Source organism: Apodemus sylvaticus, chromosome 9 (assembly GCF_947179515.1).
Source record: "Apodemus sylvaticus chromosome 9, mApoSyl1.1, whole genome shotgun sequence".
NCBI lineage: Eukaryota > Metazoa > Chordata > Mammalia > Rodentia > Muridae > Apodemus > Apodemus sylvaticus.
In genome coordinates, this window is record NC_067480.1 from 53,254,098 (window position 1) to 53,277,777 (window position 23,680).

A 23,680-nucleotide genomic window follows, 5' to 3' on the forward strand; every position below is an offset into this window, starting at 1 on the left:
ACTTAAAATGAAAAGGTCTGTGATGGTCTGAACAAGAATGGCTCCCCCAGGCTCATATTTGAATACATAGTCATCAGGGACTGAAACTCTTTGGTAGGATTACTGGGAATTAGGAGTTGTGGCCTGTTGGAACAGAGACTGGGGGTGGGGACTCTGACATTTCAAAAGTCCACACTCAGCTCAGTGTTTCTCTGTCTCTGTCTCTCTTTTGATAGAGATCTATAGATCAGGATATAGCTCTCGGCTACTGCTCTAGCGGCCACCATGCTCTCCACCACAGTGGTAACAGACTAAACCTCTGAAACTGTAAGCCAGCCCCTCATTAATGCTTTTGGTCATGGTGTCTCTTTACAACAATGTAACAGTAACCAAGACAAGGTCTAAGCCAGTCTCATTCTCATCTTTTTCAAGCTGGGAATAAAATCATCTAAGGAACTTAGTAAAGATAACGCACTCTATTTCCACACATTGATTCATTAGACCTGGGGTAGGTAGAAACTACAATTTTGGTAAATTCCCAGGTGAATATGATGCAGAGGCCAAGAACAAATCTAGAAAAGCTTTGGTCCTCAGCAGCCATCAGTTAAATTCATAGCTGACATGGTAAAAACAAAACAAACAAAAACCCTGCAACAAGAAGTTGCCAAAACAGGTTTCAATTGCTGTATAGAAATAGGTAGCAACCACCATTGTTTTCTAGTGTAGAAGCTACACCCATTCAGAGACCACAGGCTTTGTGCAGCAGGATTACTCAGAACTTAAAGAAAGATCAACAGAATAGTCCATAACAGAAACCAAAGGAAGTAAGCTTCAACTCACTCCAAGATGTTCATGAAAAGATAAAGACAAACAAAATTAAGTGGAAGATGGAATGTCTGCATAGGTTATTTCAGGTTTTACAATAAGAAAAACAAAAAAATACATGGTGTGTGGTGGTGTACACCTTTAGCTCCAGCATTGGGAGAGGCAGTGGCAGATGGATTTCTATGAGTTCAAAGCCAGCAGGAGCTACATAATGAGACCATGACTGGAAGGAAGGAAGGAAGGAAGGAAGGAAGGAAGGAAGGAAGGAAGGAAGGAAGGAAGGAAGGAAGGAAGGAAGGAAGGAAGAGGTAGGATTGGGGGCAGGAGGAGCAAAAAGGAGCCAGAGGCACAGCTCAGTGGCAGATGGCTTGCCAGACATACTCAAGACCTGGGCTTGATCCCAAGTGCCAGGAATACATCAAGAGTCTGGGTGGGGTGGAAGGGTGGTTCTTAGACTTCTATCTAAGGTCAAGGCCTAAACACTATCATCATATTCCACTGTTAACCATTACTTTGCACATCCTCATATATACTCATAATCCTGGAGCCATCACTTACAAAACAAGGAGACTGTTAATGAAAACCCTAAGTTCTGTCTAAGCAAAGTCTAAGCTTTAAGTCAGACACTAGAAACTAGAAATAAGGGGAAATAAGTTTAAAATTCTGCTTCTTGGGGGCTGGGTGGCCAAGCCATTATTGAATAACAGCTGTCATTACAGAGGACACAGGCTTACCTACCAGCATCCAAGTGGTACAGACATAACACTCATACATCAAAAATAATTAATAAAAATAAGTAAAATTCTGCTTCTAGGAATTGGGAAAACAGCCTGTACGTAGACTATTTATGTGGTATATGTGAAGGGAGTCCTGGAGTCAATTCTCTTGGTATCACACATACAAAATCTGCCACTTCTTAAATTATCTTCTCACGGTGGTAGGGCTGAGCCTAAAGTGTACCAGAATTTTTGAAGTATGAAATCACTGGAGACCAAAAAAAGAAGGTAAAACTGAGGACTGTCAGGTCTTTTGAAAAAAGAACCACTCTGGGTGAAATCTATACTTCACCTTAAGCAAACAGTTGATGCACCTACTATGTAAACCTGGTTGAATACAGATGCAACAACAGTCATAGAAAATGCTCTAGGGAGGCTAGTCAGAGGGCTCAGCCAAGCCAGTAACCTGAGCTTGCCCTCAGGACCAACATGGTCAGAGAGAACACCCATTCTCACAAATTATCCTTTGAACTCTGCAAATGCATATGCACAGTCATACATGAGAGAGCACGCGCGTGTGTGCACACACACACACATTTTTTAATTGGGAAAGCTGAAGAAATGAGAAAAACTGGATGTTATGGACATTAAGTATCACTCTGAAGTAAGATAATACATGGTTTATTGGAATTCTAGAACTATTTTCAGCAAACACTGGAAAAATTAACAATTGTGAAATCCGAATGGGAGACAGGCAAGTAACCACTGCACTACCCTTTCTACTTATTTAAAAATTCTAATTTAAAAAGTGTGTTTATGTGGGGTACTTACGAGCATTCCTCAAAGACTTTGACCCTTTCACAGCCCTCTGGAGGTTCCCTTTTGAACATGTAACTGTTATTAGGTTTTGGTGAGGTTGCATATTTTGGCAAAGGAGAATTGTTTCCATTCTCTGTAAGAAATGACATTGGATTACTAAAAACACTATTATAAAATGCATCAAAATACCATAACCAATATTCTTGAACTTCTGCAAGGAAGTACTCAAAGGCAGGCAGAGTGCTTTCTTCATCAACAACCCCCTAATAGCTACCACACTGCTGGCTGAAAAAAGAATTAAACGTGTATGTAAATGTAAAAGTAAACTATCCATTTTGTTTCTGTCCTACTTAGCAGTATCTACTTAGGCCTGCGCACTGACCCTCAGCATGCACACACCTTGTATACACCCTACCTGGCTACCTTGTACCTGTGGACTCTGCAAACACTCTCCAGGACATGTATCGGAAGCAATTCTTCACTGGCTGCTTGCTATTGACTCTTGGCCTGCCCTGAAACTCTGCCAGTGTCATCCTGACGTGCCTACGCTTCGTTCTGCATTAGGTCAAAGCTGCTATACACATCACACACTTCCTTCTGCCCACAAGCTTCCACAGCCAACAAGAAATAAATTCTACTATTTTTCCAAAACTCTCTAAACTTACCTCAAAAGTTTTTTCCAAATGCACCCTCAGAGGGACCATTTCATTACTCTGACGGTCAGATCCAGTGCTGATGTACTCATCAGCATTCATACTATAGGAATTTACATTTCTTGGTATGTTATGTAACTGTTCTAAAAATTTCAATCTGTCTCTAGATTATAAATTCCTTACTGAAAGAAGTGCTTTGACCCTGTTTTTTAATAAAAGAAACTCACAGAAGCCACCAGTCATTCCTTTCTAAAAATCTAAAGTACCAGGAAACAAAATTATGGAATTCATACAAAGAGCCGAAGGGATGAGAAGCCAAGGGGCAATTTCAGACAGCTATTTTCAATCCAACCTAAAAATCTAACAATTTTTTTTAGAAGTCCAATTTCCAACAGTCTACAAATGCAGTTTAAAACCCAGCCTGTTTTTTGTTTTATTTCTTGAGGCAGGGCTTAGTATAGCCCAGACTGGCCAAAGATGATCTTGAGTGATCCTTCTCCTCTGTCAAGTGCTGGGATTATAGGTATATACCACCACAGCCTGCTTTTAAAGCTCACCTTTTTAAACTATGACCCCATATGGTGTCCCGTAATTAAATATGGCGTTACAAAAAAAGCTGGCAAGAATAAAGATTTTAGTGTAGAACAATCAGAAGACAAAGCAAAAAATCAAACACCCAAAGAAGCCCTGGCCACACAGCACATGTTCACTGCATGCTAGGCTCTGAGCAGAGTGTGCGCTCTACACCACACATGATCACATCACACAAACACAGGTTTCCTGAAATCCTTAAGCTTGGACTCAAGATTGTAAATTATGAAGCTGTGTTTTTACTGTTCACACAGCTTTCTGATCTTATAAAAAACATAATGGGGCTAAGGAGAGGGATCAGCAGTTACGAACACTCATTGGTTTCTCTTCCAGAGGACCTTGGTTCAATTCCCAGCACCTACAGGGCAGCTCACAACTGTGTGTAACTGCAGTTCCATGGCATAAGACACCTTTACACAGACATACATGCAGTCAAAATACCAAAGCACATGAAATGATATATATTAAAAAAACAAACAAACATGATTTAAATGTGAAAAAGAAAGATGCCTTAAACATTTTCTTAAAATTCTTTTGTGTGGTATTTAAGTGTTTGATTTTAAAATTGATCCCTGTATTTTTTTAATTAAGTTTCAGTTTAAAAATTACCTGGCCTTGGTTTGAGATTAGGACAGAACTTCAACAATGTCTGAAATGGCCTCCACAATTTTCCACTGCTGTATATTATGCACTTACACAAGGCAGCATTCTCAGCACTGACAATTATACACTCTGAATGCCAATCAACTCACAAAAACTCGGGAGATGCTCTACAGTATCCTCGGTAGAAAACTCAGCACGACTGACTTCTCTGAGTACGTATGTGGGATCTGTATGTATATTAACAGAGGCATGGCTTTGTACATGGGGTACTTTGGACCTAAACTCAGGTCTTCATGCTTGTATACTAGGTGCTATACCCACTGAGTCATCTTCTTGGCCCCAAGACTTATTTTTATCTTAAATTGGGTGTATGTGGTACATGTGCTCATGCCTAAGCATACAGGTGGAGGCCAGAGGGTATCAAATGTCTCCCATTACTGAGCACCACCTTACTTTTAAACCTGTTTTGATACAGGATCTAGCTCTGCAGCCCTGCTTGCCTTGGATTCATAAATCAGCCGGCATCTATATGTGCATTGCTGGGATTAAAGGGCAGTGCTTCCATCTTTTTAAATCACTCTACTTGTTATTAGTGTTTAGGTGTGTGTGCCACAGCAGGCACATGGAAATCAGAGGGCACCTGTGGGGAGTTGGTTCTCTTCCAGTGTGACTGGAGTTTGAACTGTGGTTGACAGGCTTGCGTGGCAAGCGCTTTTACTTGCTGAGACCCTCCAGGGCTGGGGCTATAGGCACACTCTACTATGCCTGCTCTTCTGCATGGATGGGACACAAACACAGCAATTTGTGATTTACCATCAGTTCATATTTGATTTGTACATCTCTTATATAAATATACCTATGTAGTCAGAGTCTCACAATTTTATCTCAGGGAAAGGGTCTTAAGCCCTAGTTCAAAGTTCTGCTGTTGCCAAATTCAAATGCTGAGGTGCTTGGGAGAGGCAGCCAGTCAGAACGACATGCAAGAGGTTCTCGATACACTTCTACTGAACTGAGCTGGACAACTTACAATCAACTGTTACATCATTGTTTTCAAGTACACATAAAAACTATGATTAGCCTAATAGAATGTATTGCTCTGACGTAGGCCGATAAAAATAATTATATTTCTTTTCAAAGGTAAGATTTTGTATTTAATATTTGGAATATTGACTTTAGGCTAGTTCTTACTGTAAGTATCTCCAACCTTTAAAAAAAATTTTTTTAATTTATCATGTGTATGTGTGTGCCCATTTTTTTTTGTGTGTGTGCACTGACCTGTAGTAGAACCTGTAGAAACCAGGAAGGCCCTACACTAGAATCATAGATGGATGTGAAGCACCTGATATGGGTGAGTCTGGGAACTGAACTGTGGTCCTCGGCAAAATGAACAAGTCCTCTTAACCTCTGACTGAGCATCCCCAATCTTGATTTTGCTTTGAACACACATTTTGATCTGAGATAAAATCAAGTTAATCCTTGTTAGAAGCATCCTAAACAGCTAAATTCAAGGCTTCACATTTAATTAAGAATTATTAAGGTAGTAGAATCCCAATGGAGAAAATGATTAAAAACAAAGTACTTTTCAGGAAAATATTCAGTTAGTCCAGGGCTTCTTAACCTGTGGGTGTAGACCTTTTTGGCAAACCTGTATCTCTAAAAAGTATTTACATTATGATTAGCACTCAGTTATGAAGTAGATAATTTCATGGTTGGGCGTAACCGCAACATGAAGAACTGTTTTATAGGGTTAGAGCATTAGGAAGGCTGACAACCACTGTGCTAGTCACTAAAAAGGTAGCTATATCCACCACAAATGCTGGAAAATAAAAGATACAAACAAAAGCCTACACACCCACTTAACTAAAGTACCATCAGAGCCCCGTGGCAAAGCTGCACTGTGCTCCTGTTGTTCTGACCTGGTGCGGTCCCTCATTCCTCCAACATGTGTGACCCCACAGAAAAGGAACAGAACAAAAGATCAAACAGGAGGTATGCCATTCGCATCCAGGGACGCAGTTCCAACCTCCTGTACCTTTATCTCTGGGATCGGCAAGCAGGTCATCAGCTGAGCAGGGACTCTCCTCGCTGCCTTCATTAGAGATGGTGAGGAAGGATGTCGGGGACACAGACTGAGAGCGGCTGCTGCTGTTGCTTCCCTTGTCTGCACCCCCAGGGGTCTGGGTGTCAATACTGCGTGTGCTGCTGCTTCTCTGTGCGAGAGGCGGAGGCGCACGATGACCGTCTGGAATATCTTGTGGCTGTTACAAAATTTTAAAAATAGATGTTTATACCAATGATTCTGAAATTTACTAGCAGTATATCCAGTGTCCAAATTCCTCTGTGGGCAGAAACTCACAAATCAAATTCTAAGCTTGGCATGGTGCCACAAATCTGTACTCCTAGCATTTGGGAGGACAAAACAGGAGGATTCTGATTTCTAGAGCAGCTGGGCTACAAGAGCAAAACACCATTTCAACAACCAGCATCCATCCTTCTACTGTTACTGGGCCTGTCTGCTGCTCATTAGTGACATCCACACCTAACCTGGCTCCTCAGTGGGCATCATCTGGGAAGAATCAGTCTTCTCAGGGCATGGCACACAGGATGTCAATGTGTGCTGAATAAATGTACTGCACTGAATATCATGTACTGTTATTTCTAAAAATATAAAAAAGGTTATCACAGTAAAGGAGAAATTTGGTGGTCACAGGTCCACTGACACTGTGCCTTTCTGCCCATTCCTCTTCGCAGTTGTTTTTTTTCAAAGAACCCTTCCTGTGAGTGAAAGGTTGATCACAGCAGATCTAATTAGAGGGTGAAATCAAGAAGACACATATGAAAGCTTGTGTGGCTCACACAGCAGACAAGCCAGCTCCCTTGACAACTCTGATTGACTTAGCTGTAATTAGTCTGAGAAAGCATACTCCATTTTATAGAATGGAAGACAGGGATGGAAGAGTCGTATATTTTCAAAGCTAAACCAAGTTTTGTCTTTTTGTTTGTTTGTTTAAGAAAGGATTTCAGTTATATAAGCCAGCCTCATACTGGAGGAGACCTGGAGTGACTGGGAGTACAGGTCAACCACCACATCCAGCTGCCTTCACCTCCAGGGAGGAAAGTCTACACACCTGTAGAGGGTTTCTCCAAACTAAACCCCTCAGCACTCCAGAACAAACGCTGAGATAAATGTACTCTGGGCCACAAAGCTTGTTTGTCATGAAGATGCGAGTCAATTCAAACCAAATAGTCTGGACAATCGTGGGTGAGGCAGGCAGGCACAGCAGACACCCTCTTAGAAACAATCTGCTGTTCTAACTGCCCCATCCTTCACAGAACTAACTCCAACTTGTTACAGGAAGTTAGAGCAAAATGAGGAGGATATATATATATGCTACAAATGAAAACCAGTTTCTGCTAGAGGACCTGAACTAAAGTTGGGCCATTCATTCTGTGAAATAAAAAGAAATTAAAATTCTTCAATCATTTTCATGGTCAAAGGTTTTTATTTTTATGTATTTATAAAAGCTAAATTTTCATTCTCTCAGTAATAAATGTAAATACAGCCAACAGAATGTGGACTGTTTCCTAGCTCTGGCGCTCACAGCAAGCCTGCTCTGAGGGTGAAGACTACTTACTATTAGCTGCTCTTCCTTCTCCCCCGTCTCTTTAATTATGATCTCAATCTCCTGGTTCAGTCCTTCCACGCTGTTCCGGAACCGGGAACCCGACGACTTGGTGATGGGACCAGTGGGAACGAGTGTGCTCTTTGGAGCAGGAGCCTTAAGCAAAAGTGAAGAGAAGTTTTCAAGGTGGCATAACTCAAAAACAAGTCCAAAGGACACTCATAGATTTCAACAACTTGAGAGCACCAAATCTGCATCTTAGGTTATATGAAATGTAGTTTAAAGCTCAAAGTCCAGACAGTCAAGACAGATTCAGAAATGTACCAACAGCTGTCACAGACTAGAGGTCATTAAGAGAACCTGGTTATCAACCTCAGATATGCTTTCACAGCATCAGTGAGGTGGCTGAGCAAACAAAGGTGCCTAACAATGGTGTTCAATAAACAGGATTCACATGGTAGAACCCTCTGCGTAACTGCAGATAACTTTCCTGAAACATTTATTGTATGTATACCACTACATACATACTTAATATGTTCAACTCTGAAAATAAAAATATAAAATGTGTTTTTCTTTTTGCTAATCCATCTCTGATTTTCTCTTATCCAAAGTTTTCACAGTCATAGTAATATTTTTTTATAGTGACAGATTAAACAATTATAGAATATTAACTGTCCTCCTAGCAAGATGCTCAGAATAAAATAGAAACAGGGTCTCTGAGGGCACCTGCTGTAGCAATGGTCTGGGATGGATGACTAACTCACCCATTCACCTGGGAGAAGTGGCAAAGAGACAAAAGCTCCAGTGAGGCATTTATCTCCAGCTTTAGTAAATGGGTAATTTTACTGTCTGACTCAAATTTAGAATCAAGTTTTATTTCTTCTTTTACTTCTGCTCATCTTTAACATAAACAAACAAGCAAAACAAAAATACAGCAAACACAGTACAAGCATCCTTGGGAAGCTGGAAATCTGTGAAAAAGAAGCCAAAGGGAATCTACTTTGAAGCAGCTCCTGGCTGTTGTTAGTATAAAGCTCTCACTTGCAAGCCAGGGCTCAGCATCCTAATTCATGGTTTTGAAATGAGGTAAGCACCCCTGGCCCTGTTCTGTCCATAATGGACACATTGTTTCTTAACTAGTCTTTTCCTAATTTATCCCTCTGGTCACACATCTTTGCACATATCCCCAAGCTTCTTCATATTTAATTTATAATTATAATTCTCCATATTTAATTTATAATTTTTAAAAATATTCTATTTATTTCTTTTTTTATGTGTATGGGTGTTTTGTCTGCATTTATGTGCACCACACACATACAGAGCCCATACAGGCCAGCAGAGGGCATCAGGAACTGGAGTTAACAGCTGACAACTGCCATTTGGGTTCGGGGAGCTGAACCCATTCCCTCCCGAAGATCAGCCAGTGCTGTTAACCACTGAGCCATCACTCCAGCCCCCAAAATATGTTTATATTTGACAGGTGGATTTTTGTTGTTTCTGCTATTGGGTTATGGTGTTTTTTTGGAGGGGGCACCCAACAGGGTTAACTCATGTAGGAGTAAAATTCATGATACTACTGCCTTAGCATCTTGAGTGCTAAGATTAGAAGTCTATGTCACCATACCTTTCTTCTATAGATGGAGGATTTGTAGGTGACCTTCTCTCACTGACAAGAACAGAGCCCACCTTCCTCACCAGCACCAGTGGTAACAAGGCCGGCAAGCAGCACAGGCTACCTCTGTACATCCTTCTCTTCACAGCTTGCATTCTCTACTCTCCTACCTCAACCTCCCTCCCCCACCCTCACTTCCTTATTTTTCAAAAAGACACTTATTTATCTGTACATGTCTGTTTATGTGAGTGTGTGCTGAGTGTGTGCCAAACGAGTGCCTATAGATGCTCTTAACCACCGAGCCATGTCTCCAGCCTTGTCACTGAACTCACGCCCTATTTAAAACTGCAGTGAGGCAGGATGACAGCTAGTCACTAGAGCCAGCTACCTACTGTTTGTCTCAGGATTCCTAAGGACTGCCACTAACTCCTCAAAGAGTTTTTGTCTCCCTTAACTACCCTATTTCCTTCCCAACAGATGTAAAACTCCAAAGTAAGACCAAGCAAAAGTTGTTTGTTTTTTAAAAAAGATTTAGTTTTATCATTTTAAAAATGTTGTGTATGGTCCATCTGTGTATGTCCATGTGTGAGTGCAGACACCCAGAGTTCAGAGAGGCGTCATGTCCGTGGGAGCTGGAGTTAGTCAGCTACGAGCCACCTGGCATGGATGTTAAGGAAATGAACTCGGATCCTCTGGAAGGGCAGCAAGTACCCTTAACCACTGGGCCATCCTTCCAGCCCCAAATAAAGTTGTAAAAGCTACAGGTATTTTATAAGACAGGGGAAGAACAAAGATAATGCTGCTTTGCTTGTGAAGAGTCATGGAAGGTAAAAGAGAGACTGGAGAGGAAACAACTGAAATGATAGAAAAGAAACTGATGGCTCACTGGCCTGCAGGGAAGCACACAAGACATTCTGAGATGCAGTCAGCTTTCCTGTAAATGGGCCATCATGTGTAATGAGGTGACAAGTAACATTGTTGTTTCACTGTGGCAACTGCTTGCACGCAGTGCCGGGCAGAGGCGGAGATGTGAGGGATCACACCAGACCAAATAGTTCCACGTGGGGCTTTATTTGGGATGGGACAAAGGGGACAGCGGGCTGAAAGAAGGAAGAAAAAAGAGGAAGAAAGAGAGATGCTACCCAAATATATATGGGTGATGAAGTAGCCACAGGTAAAAGGTAGGCCCATTGAACTCTGGGTATATGGTGGCTGTTGCCTTGGCAATAGGTCGTGCTGCACTCACAGTCACCTATGTGATGTCACAGGTTTCGGTACTAACAAACATAACAGAGACAGCTAAGAGCAATCTCAAGACTCAGGACACAGACTATAAACAACAGTTCTAAACTAATTGTGTCCTCCTACCCGTTGCTGCTCTTCCCGCTAATTTGTTCAAATTGTCATACAACAAAAACAAGGCCTTATGCTGGGTTTTCAGACTTTCAGGTTCATTTGCTTTACAACTGCTAAATTACAGAAATAGGAAGAGAGACTATAAGCGGAAGGTGATGTGCCACAGTATTTGCACAGTGCTGACCTTTGGTTAGAAGCATAAGGACACGTTATTAGTGAGCTTGTTTGGTAAAGAAAGCATAAGCGTTACCAGATGCCACAGTAAGAAAGGCACACACAGGACGCTGGCAGTGGGGCAGCTGGCCCTTCAAATCTGGTTTGTTGAGATTTCCTACCAGCAAGCAAGGAAAGAGTTAAAAAGATTTTCTTAATATCAAAATTTTAATGTCTCAAACAAAAGAAAAAAAGAAAAACAGAGAAGAAAGGAGAGCAAGAACAAATCATTCTTGTAAGGCCTGTGCACTCCCCCTCTGAGTAAGGGGTTTTAACTAGCAGTTTAAACCCAATTAACTATAATTTAACTAGCTGTCACCAGGAGGTTAGAACAAATAAACTCACCTAGCTACCTGGGAATGACTTCTTTGTTAAACCTAATGTAACTATTGAAGATAACACGAGGAGCTGTTTTCATTCAAACCATCGCATTCCAAACAGCAGTCTTTTATTTCACTCCTTATATAAACTACATTCTAAAAAACATATGAAGAGAATAAAAATAATCTTTATTTCAAGGCCTTTTACTTTAAGGAATTTTCCTTCCTTCCTTCCTTCCTTCCTTCCTTCCTTCCTTCCTTCCTTCCTTCCTTCCTTCCTTCCTTCCTTCTGTTCTGGCAACCCCTCCCTTTACACCTCTTTTAGGGAATTAAGTAACAAGAATTTGTTTTCCTGGACCAAATGTGTTTTTTGCAATAATGTGAATTCTAAATGTAAATCAATATACACAATGTAAGTGGGTTATCAGGTTAGCTAAGAGTTCCTCAGACATCTAAGAAAGGTTAAAAATTTTCTCATCAGATCTATATTTTGGGAAAAAAAAATAAATGCTTACTGTTTTCCCAATCTCTCTCCTCAAAGCAAACACTTTAGAAGATTCTGGCCCACTTAAGACTTTTAGTTAGGTGGCACAACATGTCATTCTCTATATACCCAGAAGACATTTAGAATGTGATGGTTTGAAACCAGTTCCCTATAGGCACATATATTTAAATGCTTGTTCCTCCACTGGTGGAACTGTTTGGAAAGAATTAGAAGGTTTGGCCTTGTTGGAAGAAGTGTGTTACCATGCCAGGCCCAGTGTCTGTCTGCCCCCTGCAGATCCAGATGTAAAGCTCTCAGTTAGTGTTCCAGTGCCATTCCTGTCTGCTTTCCACCATGATGATCACCAACTAACTCTCTAAGACTCTTAAGCAAGCCCCAGTTAAATGTTTTCTAAGACTTGCCTTGGTCATGGTGTCACTTCACAGCAACAGAGTGCTTACTAAAACAATGTATAAAAACTTAAGAATTAGCCAATGAAAAGTATCAGAAAGCATGGCCAATAGTAACTTTGAAGCTGTTTCTAGTTAGGGCGTGGCTAAGGCAGACTTTAGCACATACCTTTAACCCCTCTGGCTGGAATACAAGCATGCCCTTAGTATACCTCTTTAATTCCAACAATGAAGGTAAGGTTAGTTTGTAGAAGGAAGCACCCATGTTTGAAAGTGATGACTAACTGAGTGGCAGAAAGTGATGAATCAGAGAAAGATTTGACAGAATAAGATATGCCCAACTCTCATGAGAAGAGAGAGGAAAGGGAAGCTACTTAAGGGAAAGACAAGACAGTATAAGAGGAGAGGGTACAGTACAAGAATACAGCAGAGTTGGGAGTGCAGGACAGTAGAGTTGAGAGGGAGAGTAGAGCAGCACAGAGAGGGAGATGGAGGCAGTTTTACCAGAACAACTATACAGAGAGAACAAGCTCGACACAGGTGAAGGCAGAATGAGCCATAGAATGAGAAGGAGCCAGAAGATTAGAACAGACTGTCAGAGTTAGTTTGAGGCCAAGCAGAGCAATTCAAAAGAAGCTGAGAGAAACCAGATTGAATCAGTCAGCTTGGAGAGGAGTTTTGAGTCAGAACAGCAGAGTCAAACCAGCCAGCCAGAACTCAGAGAGAATGAGGAAGGGGTGAGCTTATTCAGAAGTAAGTCTCAGAGGCTGAAAACATTCTAGGCCTAGATTAGATTGTACAGAAGCTAGAAGCTTCCAGAATTAAGCCTAGGTTAGCAGACTGAGGCAGTAAGCCTCTGAGATGACCAGATGAGAAGAGCCAAGAGAGTGAAATCTATGAAGGGTAAACACCTGCCTGGAATGGAGTGACATGGGTACTGCAAACACAATCTTGGGCAGGCCCCATGCTCAGGAGTCGCTGCCCAACACAAAAAGGCCTCTGTGGTGTTTTGTTTTGTTTTGTTTTGTATGTGTGTAGGGGGGGTGTTGTTTGTTTGATCGAGAAAGAGAACATGAAGTTGGGTGGGTTGGGAGGAGCTGGAGGACAGGAATGAATGACCAAACCATATCATGTGAAAAAGTTTAAGAGCTGGTTGAGGTCTGCTCAGCTTTCAGATTGGTTCACTTTTATGTGATTGGGAGAATTGGTAATCTTGGAAGAGGCAAGTTCCTCAGGAAGGATCTAAGATGCCAAAGCATCAAATACAGAAAGGAAAAAAAAATCTGCCTTGAGCTGAGAGTGGTGGCTAAGACCACTAATCCTACCACTTGAGAGGCCAAGCAAGGAGGAATGTGCCTATATTTGAGGTCACGCTAGGCTGCACAGTAATTTCTAGGCCAGCCTGTACTATAGAATGAAACATTATCTCAAAAACAAAAACAAATCAAAACAAAGGGGAAATAAAAACTTGCTTTGATAGACAATAAGGATGTTGAAAAAGTCTGTTCAGAAAAATACAACCAAATGCAGGTGAAAACTGCTCCTTGCAATGGCTATGATGGTAGCACACAGTGAGGTTTCAATTGGGGATCTCCATGCCAAGTCAAGGCGTCTTGGTCTGTCACCATCACTGTCCTTCAGTGAGAGATGAGCTATGTTCTTTCTATTCTAGCCAACCTCTTCAGTTTGCCTACATTACAGCTATGCCCTGTCACAGATATCACAGCAGTACATAGTTTCATTTCTAACCCTAAAAAAAAATTACACAGTAGCCCTACTGGACTGGCACAGAGACTCCAGTGCAGCCAGCAATCCCCATTCCTCAGAAGAAATTTTTGGTTTTTTCTTATCTCACTGTCTCTACATCCACAAACTACAGTGTTATTAGCTCAAAGAAATAAGGAAATCCTTGGGAAGAACTTTTTTGCTTAAGGCTGTAATGGCTACCAGAGGACTATATGGTTTTTAAATCATGCCTCAAAAATCAGTTCTTGTAGCTGTTGAAAGCTGGCAATCTATTCTCTCATCTGTGCCAGTACTCAAACAACTATGAAATATGCTGCTGCATTTCCTAATCAGACTCTGAATGAATATTATTCTAAAGCATCTGAGGACTTTGTCATTTTTGAAAACCAAGGACATGAAAGTTTCTCATCTAAGAAATTTACCAAGATTCATTCTCCCCCATCAACTTCCATTCTCCTGGGAGCTCCTTGAACTCCCAGACACAGAACCACAAAAAATGAGCTTGTGAGGAAAACCATTCAGAACTTAATAAAAAAATCTGTTAACTAGAGACTATCATAACAACTGTCCTTTAATTGTCAAGAGATAATAAAAACAACCTCAAATGTCAATTTATATACTTTTTCGTGTGTGTGTGTGTGTGTGTGTGTGTGTGTGTGTGTGCTGGTTCTCTTCTTCTACCATGGGGGTTCTGAAATCAAACTCAGGTTGTCAGACTTAGGAGCATACTACACTCCGAGACAACTCGCAAGACTAAGCTTAGTAATTTTTATTAAGAAAATTCAATTTTAGTTGTGTGACAGTGGCACACACCTATAATCCCAGCACTTGGGAGGCAGAGGCAGGTGGATCTCTATGAGTTCAAGGTCAGCCTGGTCTATAGAGTGAGTTCCAGGGTTACTCAGAGAAACCTTGTCTCAAAACAACAACAAAAAAAAAAAAAAACAATAAAAAAAAAAGGGAAGAAAAAATTCTTTCTTTTCTTTTCTTTCTTTCTTTTTTTTTTTTTTTTTTTTTTTTTTTTTTGTGTGGTTTTTCGAGACAGGGTTTCTCTGTGTAACCCTGGCTGTCCTGGAACTCACTCTGTAGACCAGGCTGGCCTCAACTCAGAAATCCACCTGCCTCTGCCTCCCAAGTGCTGGGATTACAGGCGTGCGCCACCACTGCCCCGGCAGAAAATTCAATTTTTAAGGAACAATATTGTGAATAATTTTTCAATTTAAAAATTGCTGAGTACAGACTGGGTGTGGTGGCACACTCTTTCAATCCCCGCACTCAGACACAGGAGACAGAGGCAGGTAGACTCTGTGTTGGAAAAACAAACAAACAAATTGTTGATTGTATTCCTCTTTTCTTTGCCTCCAGAGTGTTGGAGGGGTGCGTCACAAATGTCTGGCCCATTTAGGTTTGAGAAAGCTCTTGCCACAAAAAACTCTCCTGTCTCAGCCTCCCAATACTGAGATTATAGCCTTCTGTCAGTGTACGTAGCTAAAAATCCTCACATTAATAAACTGGTATTCAAGATACACTGAGTCCAACAGAAGAGAAAGTGGGGAAGAACCTGGCGCACAGAACAGGGAAAATTTTCCTGAATAGAACACCGATAGCTTATGCGCTAAGATCAAGAACTGACAAATGGGACCTCATAAAATTACAAAGCTTCTTAAGGCAAAGGACACTGTCAATAGGACAAAACGGCAACCAACACATTGGGCAAAGATCTTTACCAATCCTACATCCAATAGGACTAATATCCTAATATCCCAATAGTCCAAGAGGACTAATATCCAATATATACAAAGAACTCCAGAAGTTAGACTTCAGATAACCAAATAACCTTATTTAAAAATGGGGTACAGAGCTAAACAAAGAATTCTCAACTGAGGAATACTGGATGGCTGAGAAACACCTAAAGAAATGTTCAGCATCCTTAATCATCAGGGGAATGCAAATCAAAACAACCCTGAGATTCTACCTCACATCAGTCAGAATGGCTAAGATCAAAAACTCAGGGGACACCAAATGCTGGAGAGGATATGGAGAAGGAGGAACACTCCTTCATTGCTAGTTAGATTGCAAACTGGTAAAACCACTCTGAAAATCAGTTTGGTGATTCCTCAGAAAATTGGACATAGTACTACCTGAGGACCCAGTACTACCTGAGGACTCCTGGGCATATACCCAGAAGATGTTCCAACATGTAATAAGGACACATGCTCCAGTATGTTCATAGCAGCCTTATTTATAATAGCCAGAAGCTGGAAAGAACCCAGATGTCCCTTAACAGAGGAATGGATAAAGAAAATGTGGTACATTTACACAATGGAGTATACTCAGCTATTAAAAACAATGAATTCATGAAATTCTTAGGCAACTAGATGGAGCTAAAAAATATCCTGAGTGAGGTAACCCAATCACAAAAGAACACACATGGTATGCACTCACTGATAAGTGGATATCAGCCCAAAAGCTTGGAATGCCCAAGATACAACTCACAGACCACATGAAGCTCAAGAAAAAGGAAGACCAAAGTGTAGATACTTTGGTCCTTCTTAGAAGGTAGATCAAAATACCCATGGCTCACAGCCAACCAATAGACTGAGCATAGGGTCCCCAATGGAGCAGCTAGAGAAAGAACCCAAGGAGCTGAAGGGGTTTGCAGCCCCATAGGAGGAACAATAATATGTACCAACCAGTACCCCCAGAGCTCCCAGGGACTAAACCACCAACCAAAGAGTACACATGGAGGGACCCATGGCTCCAGCTACATATGTAGCAGAGGATGGCCATTTCAGACATCAATTGGTTCTAAGAAGGCTCAATGCCCCAGTGTGGAGGAATGCCATGTCAGGAAAGTGTGTGCGTATGTGGGGGGATGTTGGTAAGCAGGGGGAGGGGGTATAGGATAGGAGCTTTTCAGAGGGGTAATGAGGAAAGGGAATACCATTTGAAATGTAAATAAAGCAAATATCTAATAAAAAATGGAAAAAATGGTATTCAAAAATCACTTCAAAGCCTTATCAACTCCTACAATGTACCATGTAATTTGATAAAATTCAGTCTTAACTCTGAAGTGACCTGGAGTAAGAACATGATGTGGGACACCCCATCATTACTCCAGGATGAACTCATAGACACCCACTGTGAGTTCATCCTGCTCCACATAGTGAATTCTAAGACAGCCACGGCTGTGTAAAGAGACCCTATCTGGAAAGAAAAGTAAACAAATGAAAATACTTGTAAACTGTAACTGGGTATACATCCTAGACGAAATACTTTTGTAAATTTGGGGGAGGGACGAAGGCTGTGATTTAGTACTTAAACCACTGTTTCACACATGTGTTTGGACATTCTATACTAAATGATTACAAACAACTTAGGAGAGAAGCAACCTCTTTCCTTACCTGGCTCTGGTTAATAGCTGCATGGTTGCCGTGGAATGGAGACTGCCTTTCTTTATCTCGATGGTGACGACTGCTATGTTTGCTTCTCTGCAGTTGCTGGCGTAATTTTGCAATCTGAAAGGAAGAATAGGCAGAAACAGAGTTTTTCACACTAAACAAAATATATTTCTTGCTTAATAAGAACCAATAAATTCACCTTTAATACTTTGAAATTTTAAACCATACTATAAAATCTAATTGATCAGTGTGTGTGTGTGTGTGTGTGTGTATAGATTTAAAGAAAGATAGAAGTACATTTAACATTGTTGTTAGTCTTGAGGTTTCACAAGTATTAAACAGTTTTCAGCATTTAAATTATGCTTAAAAATAACTTATTCTTTTGTTGCCTTTACAAATACAAAAATTAAAATATTTACAAATCAAGCCAAGTGTGTACATTTGAATGAAAAATATCTTCCATAGGCTCATGTATTTGAGCACTTGGTCCTAAGTTGGTAGTGCTGTTTGGGGGAAGTTTTGGAACCTCTCAGAGGTAAGCCTTCCTGGAGGAGGTGCATCACTGGGGACAGGCTTTGAGCTTTCATAGGCTTACTCCATTCTGCTGTCTCTGTTTTGATGAAAAGTGATCAGCTTGTTCCTGTCTCCATATTCATCATCTCCCTCCACTCCTCCTCTCTCTCATCTTAAGCAAATAAAACCTTTTCTCATTAAGTTGCTAGTGGTCAAAGTGTTTTACCACAACAACAGGAAGGAAACTCCAAAAATGCCAAGCCATGAAATACACTTAAAATAAAATTTTTAAGTATCAAATACAGTTTGCTATTTTCTGAGCCAGGATCTCATTAGCCAAGTGTATTAGCTACTTTTGTATTATTGTGATAAAAATATCATGAGTCAAGATAATACAAAAGAGGGGGATGGGGGATGGGATAGGGGGTTTTCAGAGGGGTACCAAGGAAAGGGGATATCATTTGAAATGTAAATAAAGCAAATAATTTAAATGGGGGGGGGAGAAAAAAAGATAATACAAAAGGAGGAAGTTTGTTTGGGTGTACAGTTATAGGTGGATAGTGGCCACCATGCTGTTAGCAAATAGGGGTTCCCACTGGCCTGCTCTCAGGGGCTTAGCAGTTGCAGATGTCACCCCTAAAGGGCCACCTCAACTCGAGTGAGCTAGTGTGCGCGCTCTCTCTCTCTCTCTCTCTCTCTCTCTCTCTCTCTCTCTGTGTGTGTGTGTGTGTGTGTCTCCTCCCCTCCCAACCTCCCTTGTCTGCCTCTATCTCTCTATCATGTCCCCATTCTGAGACAGCCTTTAGTTCTCCCCTCCCCCAATAAACCTCTTTCAGTAGATGTTTCTATCAGGGGCACAGCTTGGCACATGTGTGCCAAGGGTACCTCTGACTGAAATTTTATTCTTTCAGATGGTGGAGCAAAACACAGTGGATGGAACAAGAACCTGAGAACTTACATCTTTTATTACAAGCATGAAGCAGAGAGCAAACTAGGAATGGCACATGACTTTGAAACCTCAAATACTTTCTCTGAAGTGACATACTTTCTTCAGCAAGGACACACCTTTCAAACCTATCCCCCCAGCAGTGTCACCCCTGGGGACAAAGTATTAAAATGCATGAGATTATAGGAGACATTCATTCAAACCACCAAAGGTTAGCCCTCAACTCTTGATCACCTGCTTCCTATTCCCAAGTGCTGGGATCAAAGGCATGTGCCAACATGCCTAGCAACAAATCCAATTTTAATGGCTATCTCATTATTCTCCTTTGACTGAATTTTTCTCTTTTACTTCTATTATGGGTAAATTGAAATGACATTAATTATATACACTAAAAACAATAACACAAAGCTATCTGTAATCAAATTTCAAAAATTTCAAAAATACTATCATATGCAGAAAAATGCCAGTTTCTTAATCACACTAACATTATAAGTCTGATGTCTGTATATATTTCTAGATGCATACAAACTCTCCTATTTAAAGCAAGCCTTGCATCAAGTTAATAGATGCACATTTTCTATTCAAATCTTATTTTTTTGGGGGGGGGGAGAGGGTGTGGTCAGCAATCCCAAAACTCAGCAATCCAATCCTCTTGTCTCAATACCCTAACTAATGAGATTATAAGTATACACTAATGTTGTCTGGCTTCAAACTTTTTTTTTTTTTCCAAATCAGCCTAGTACCCTTTTCTGTTGCTATTTCTCAAGTGAAAGGGAAAAGGTACACTAAGCTGCTAGTGGTAAAGTGCTTGCTACACAAGCACTAAACAGTTGAGTTCAGATCTCCAGTACCTATGCTCATCAACAACCCCTGTGCTGGGAGCGATGGACCAGCTGGACTCCATCCAAGGAGGGGTGATGGACCAGTTGGACTCCATCTTATAGAGTCATGCTATTTTGTTTTAAGGACAGAACAAGTTTATTTCTGCTTGCTGCAAAATTCAACTTGACATGCTTTCTACCCTATAGAATTAACTTACACTTTATACTAATGTACCCTGATGTTCTGCCAAATAATTTTAAAATGTTCAGCAAAGTTCCTATATAACCAAGATTCCTCTGGAAATCCCTCAACTCCAGGGAAGTCCTCTAGCCTTACAGTTTTTTTAGACTATATAAGCCCGACTTTTTACTATGTTCAATACTTTATTTTAAAAAAATATTTCAGGCGGGCGGTGGTGGTGCACACCTTTAATCCCAGCACTCTGAAAGGCAGAGGCAGGCGGATTTCTGAGTTCGAGGCCAGCCTGGACTACAGAGTGACTTCCAGGACAGCCAGGGCTATACAGAGCAACCCTGTCTCGGAAAACAAACAAACAAACAAACAAACAAACAAAAAACAAATAAAAAACAAAAAAACAAACAAAAAAAATTCAAGCCCAATTTTAGAGAGAGAACCCCACTGGACAGAAAATAAAGCTTGCTTAATTGGACCAAATAATTTGGGTGACAGTCTTTACTGCCATTCAATGGGATTAACAGGAGGGGGAAGAAAGACAGATGGACCCCTAAGGCTCCCTGGTCAGTCAGCACAACTAAAACAGTGATAAGTTCAGTCGGAGATCTTATCTCAAAAAGGTGAAAGTGGCAACACCCGACATCACCCTCTGGTTTTCACATATTCCTGAAGGCACACATATCCTCACACAGATATGCATCACACATATCCTCACACAGATATGCATCACACAAATCCTCACACAGGTATGCATGCACACAGAAATACCCTCCTTGCACCAGGAAAATACCACTTGCAGTCAACAACTTTACGAAACTAGCAAATTGGGAAAGCCAAACTTCTGCTTCCACAGAACATTTTGCTGACCTCTTTAAGCTGTTCTGTACTGCCCCAGGATGATGAGCGCTTATGAGACCCTTTCTTCTTTTCATATTCTTCAGCCCATGCACTCTCAGTCTATTGTAGAAGAGAAAAAAGTTACTTTAACAAAAAGTATTTAACAACAACACACCAGATTTTCTATTAAATAATGTATGCTACAAACAATTAGAGCTGGTAGAACTATTTTAACTTTTTAAAGATTTATTATTTTATGTGTTATTAGTGTTTTGCCTGCATGACTATATATGCATCTTGTGTGTGTCTATGGTTGTGAGTCACCATGTGGGTGCTGGGAAGTAAACCCCACTCCTCTGTGAGAACAGTGCTCTCAAGCACTAAGCCATTTCTCTAGCATATTTTAACCAACATAAACTACTCATCAGTATCTTAGCATCAGTTGATTACAATCAATTTTAACCTTTCTTTCATTTCTTTTACTAATAAGGTTCTTTATAAATTCTGAACTGGTCCAGAGGTGGGACATGTGGAGAGGAGGTTGGGCCAACATGGAGTGCAGCACCCAGCAATAACCATCGATCTGCTTTCTAGTATACTGGCTCTCCCAACAGAAAACTTGATTGCTATTTACAGTTCCAGTTTCTAAACAAGAAGTGGCAAATTTTCAGCTTTTTGTGAAATTTTTAACTAGACAACATCGATGACGACAACTCAGGACCAAGTCAACTATTCAAGTCAACTCCAGAGATTGGCAGAAAAGGTTCAGTGTGGTTTGGTGGTGAGGGTAATCAGTGATGGTAATGGTCCTGGGACTCTAAACCTCAAACTAAACAGATTTAGTAACATAGGCATTGCTGTAACAAGCAATTGAAGATGGCTCAAAATATAGATTAAAGAGTCAGCTTTTTCTCAATTATTCCCCAGAAGATGGTTGTGGTTAAATCCAGTCCACCTAGTGGTACAAAAAAAACAAAAACAAAAACAAAAACAAAAAACAAAAAAAAAAACCTTCATGTTGGACATTTACAATTCACCATCATAGGAAATTTTAAATAAAATCTAAAAGACAATTTAGGACATCAAATAACAAGAATAAAATTATTTTAAGTCAGGTGTAGTGGTGCATGACTTTAGTCTCAAATTCCCTGGGAGGCAGGCACAGGTAAGATATCTGAGTTCCAGGCCAGCCTGGTCTATAGACAGAATTCCAGGACAGCCAGGGCTACACAGAGAAACTGTCTTGGAAAACAAACAAAAAAAAGAATAACTTATTTTGGAGATGGGACACACAGTGTGGTGTCCTGGGAACTGGTTTCTAACTGTCTGGTTATAAAAAAAAGCTCTTAGAAACTCTTTGAAGTTATATACAAATTAATAAAGAAGCAACAAATGATAAAAACATAGCAAAATTGGTACATTAATTCTTCCACCAACTAGCACTGAGTGGCATGCAGGCATTTTCACAGTGGCTATGATTTTGGGACTTGAAGAGTACACTCCAATTTACAGGTATCTAGAAATATACTGATGAATACTCAGGAGAATCGTTTCATTATAAAAAGGCTCAAAATGTCTTCAAGTTGCTGGACTTTAAACGAAAGACTTCTACAGATAACAATATAGGGAAATGTAGATCTATCTACACTGTGACGTGAAGTGATGGAACTTCTCTTTATGCAACTTGGGATCTTACAGCTACTATAGATCACACGGACAAGTGTAATTCTGCTATAGATTTATATGACAGATAAGGTGGGGCATTTTCAACACATATTCCAAGTGTAGAAGTCATGGGATGTGAAGAGGCAGAAGGGTGCTGGCATGTACCTTCTGGATAGTGAAGGGAATGCAGACTCAGAGGTGATACCAATGTTCTGGAAGATATCTTAGATGACATTCAATTAAGGATGCTTAATGGCTTCCATTAAGATAAAAAAAAAAAAACCAGAAACTAAAATTGGAGAACCCACAGGAAACTGCAGACAGGGTTGGGCTCACAATTCCTATCACCCAGGTCTTCAGAGGTTTACTCTTATTTTGACTATCAGGTCAACGTTTCCAGAGTCATGGGGACACCGGAATCTTTCTATAACATACCCAGGCCTGCCTCCATAGTTTGGAAAAGACTTTTGGATGTGGTTATCAAAATGGGCTTCAGCATTGCCTATTTACAAAAGCCATGGTCTGTTTTGAAGCTCCAGCATCTTCTCAGGTTCAATGAAGCACTCTTAAACTTAGGCACATTGCTAGTTACCTTTGAGCAGCTGTACAAGGCAGCCCTCCTAAAGTGGCTGGGGCAATGCTTTTTGTTTTCAAACTTGTCTGTCTATTCTGCCCTAACCAATAAAATGAAATTTCTTGGAATAAGTCCTCTATGTAGAATGCAGTTTGTAATTACAGTTTTTTAATGCAAAAATTTAACTGCCAACAGTATCAGAAGTCTTTACAGTCTTTCATTCTCCATTACCAATAGTGCAATACTGTGCTTGCTTTGCAAATGCTCTTCAAAATCTCCTCAAGCACTTACTATTCAGGTACAACCCTGAGAAAGCAGCAACAATAAGCCTGACACAGCTTCACCTTACTGGGATTCACTATCTAGTAAGTATGAAAACCTATGGATAAATGATTGTACAAATGTTTAATTAATTACAATGTGGTAATGCTATAAAAACAAACTCCAAAATAGCATGCAATCATGAACTGCTCATACAATACTGGACTTCAGTGTTTTTTTTTCCCCCCAAGACAGGGTTTTTCTGTGTAGTCCAGGCTTTCCTGGAGCTTGCTCTGTAGACCAGGCTGGCCTTAGAACTCTGCCTGCCTCTGCCTCCCAAATGCTGAGATTAAAGGCATGTGCCACCACCTCCTGGTAAGACTTCAACTCTTTAACTATAAATTTATAAATTATTATATGTTGACTTTTTAACATCTTCTTAATTAGTCAGTTTGATAGATGTAAAAGTATGAAACTTCACTTTCAAACTACCATTTGTTGAGATGTTTACATTTA

At 40.5% G+C, this 23,680-nt stretch overlaps 1 protein-coding gene across 1 annotated transcript in view; it reads right to left on the minus strand.

The window, feature by feature from the left end:
* Positions 1–23,680, minus strand: part of Fam117b (family with sequence similarity 117 member B) — a 73,222-nt gene that overhangs the window by 8,029 nt on the left and 41,513 nt on the right. Inside the window, exons 3-7 of the mRNA XM_052192380.1 lie at positions 20,695–20,784; positions 17,355–17,468; positions 7,822–7,965; positions 6,219–6,444; positions 2,352–2,472 (exon numbers count right to left, since the gene is read on the minus strand). Of these exons, the coding sequence (XP_052048340.1) occupies positions 2,352–2,472; positions 6,219–6,444; positions 7,822–7,965; positions 17,355–17,468; positions 20,695–20,784 (695 nt within the window). The remainder of the gene's footprint in view (positions 1–2,351; positions 2,473–6,218; positions 6,445–7,821; positions 7,966–17,354; positions 17,469–20,694; positions 20,785–23,680) is intronic.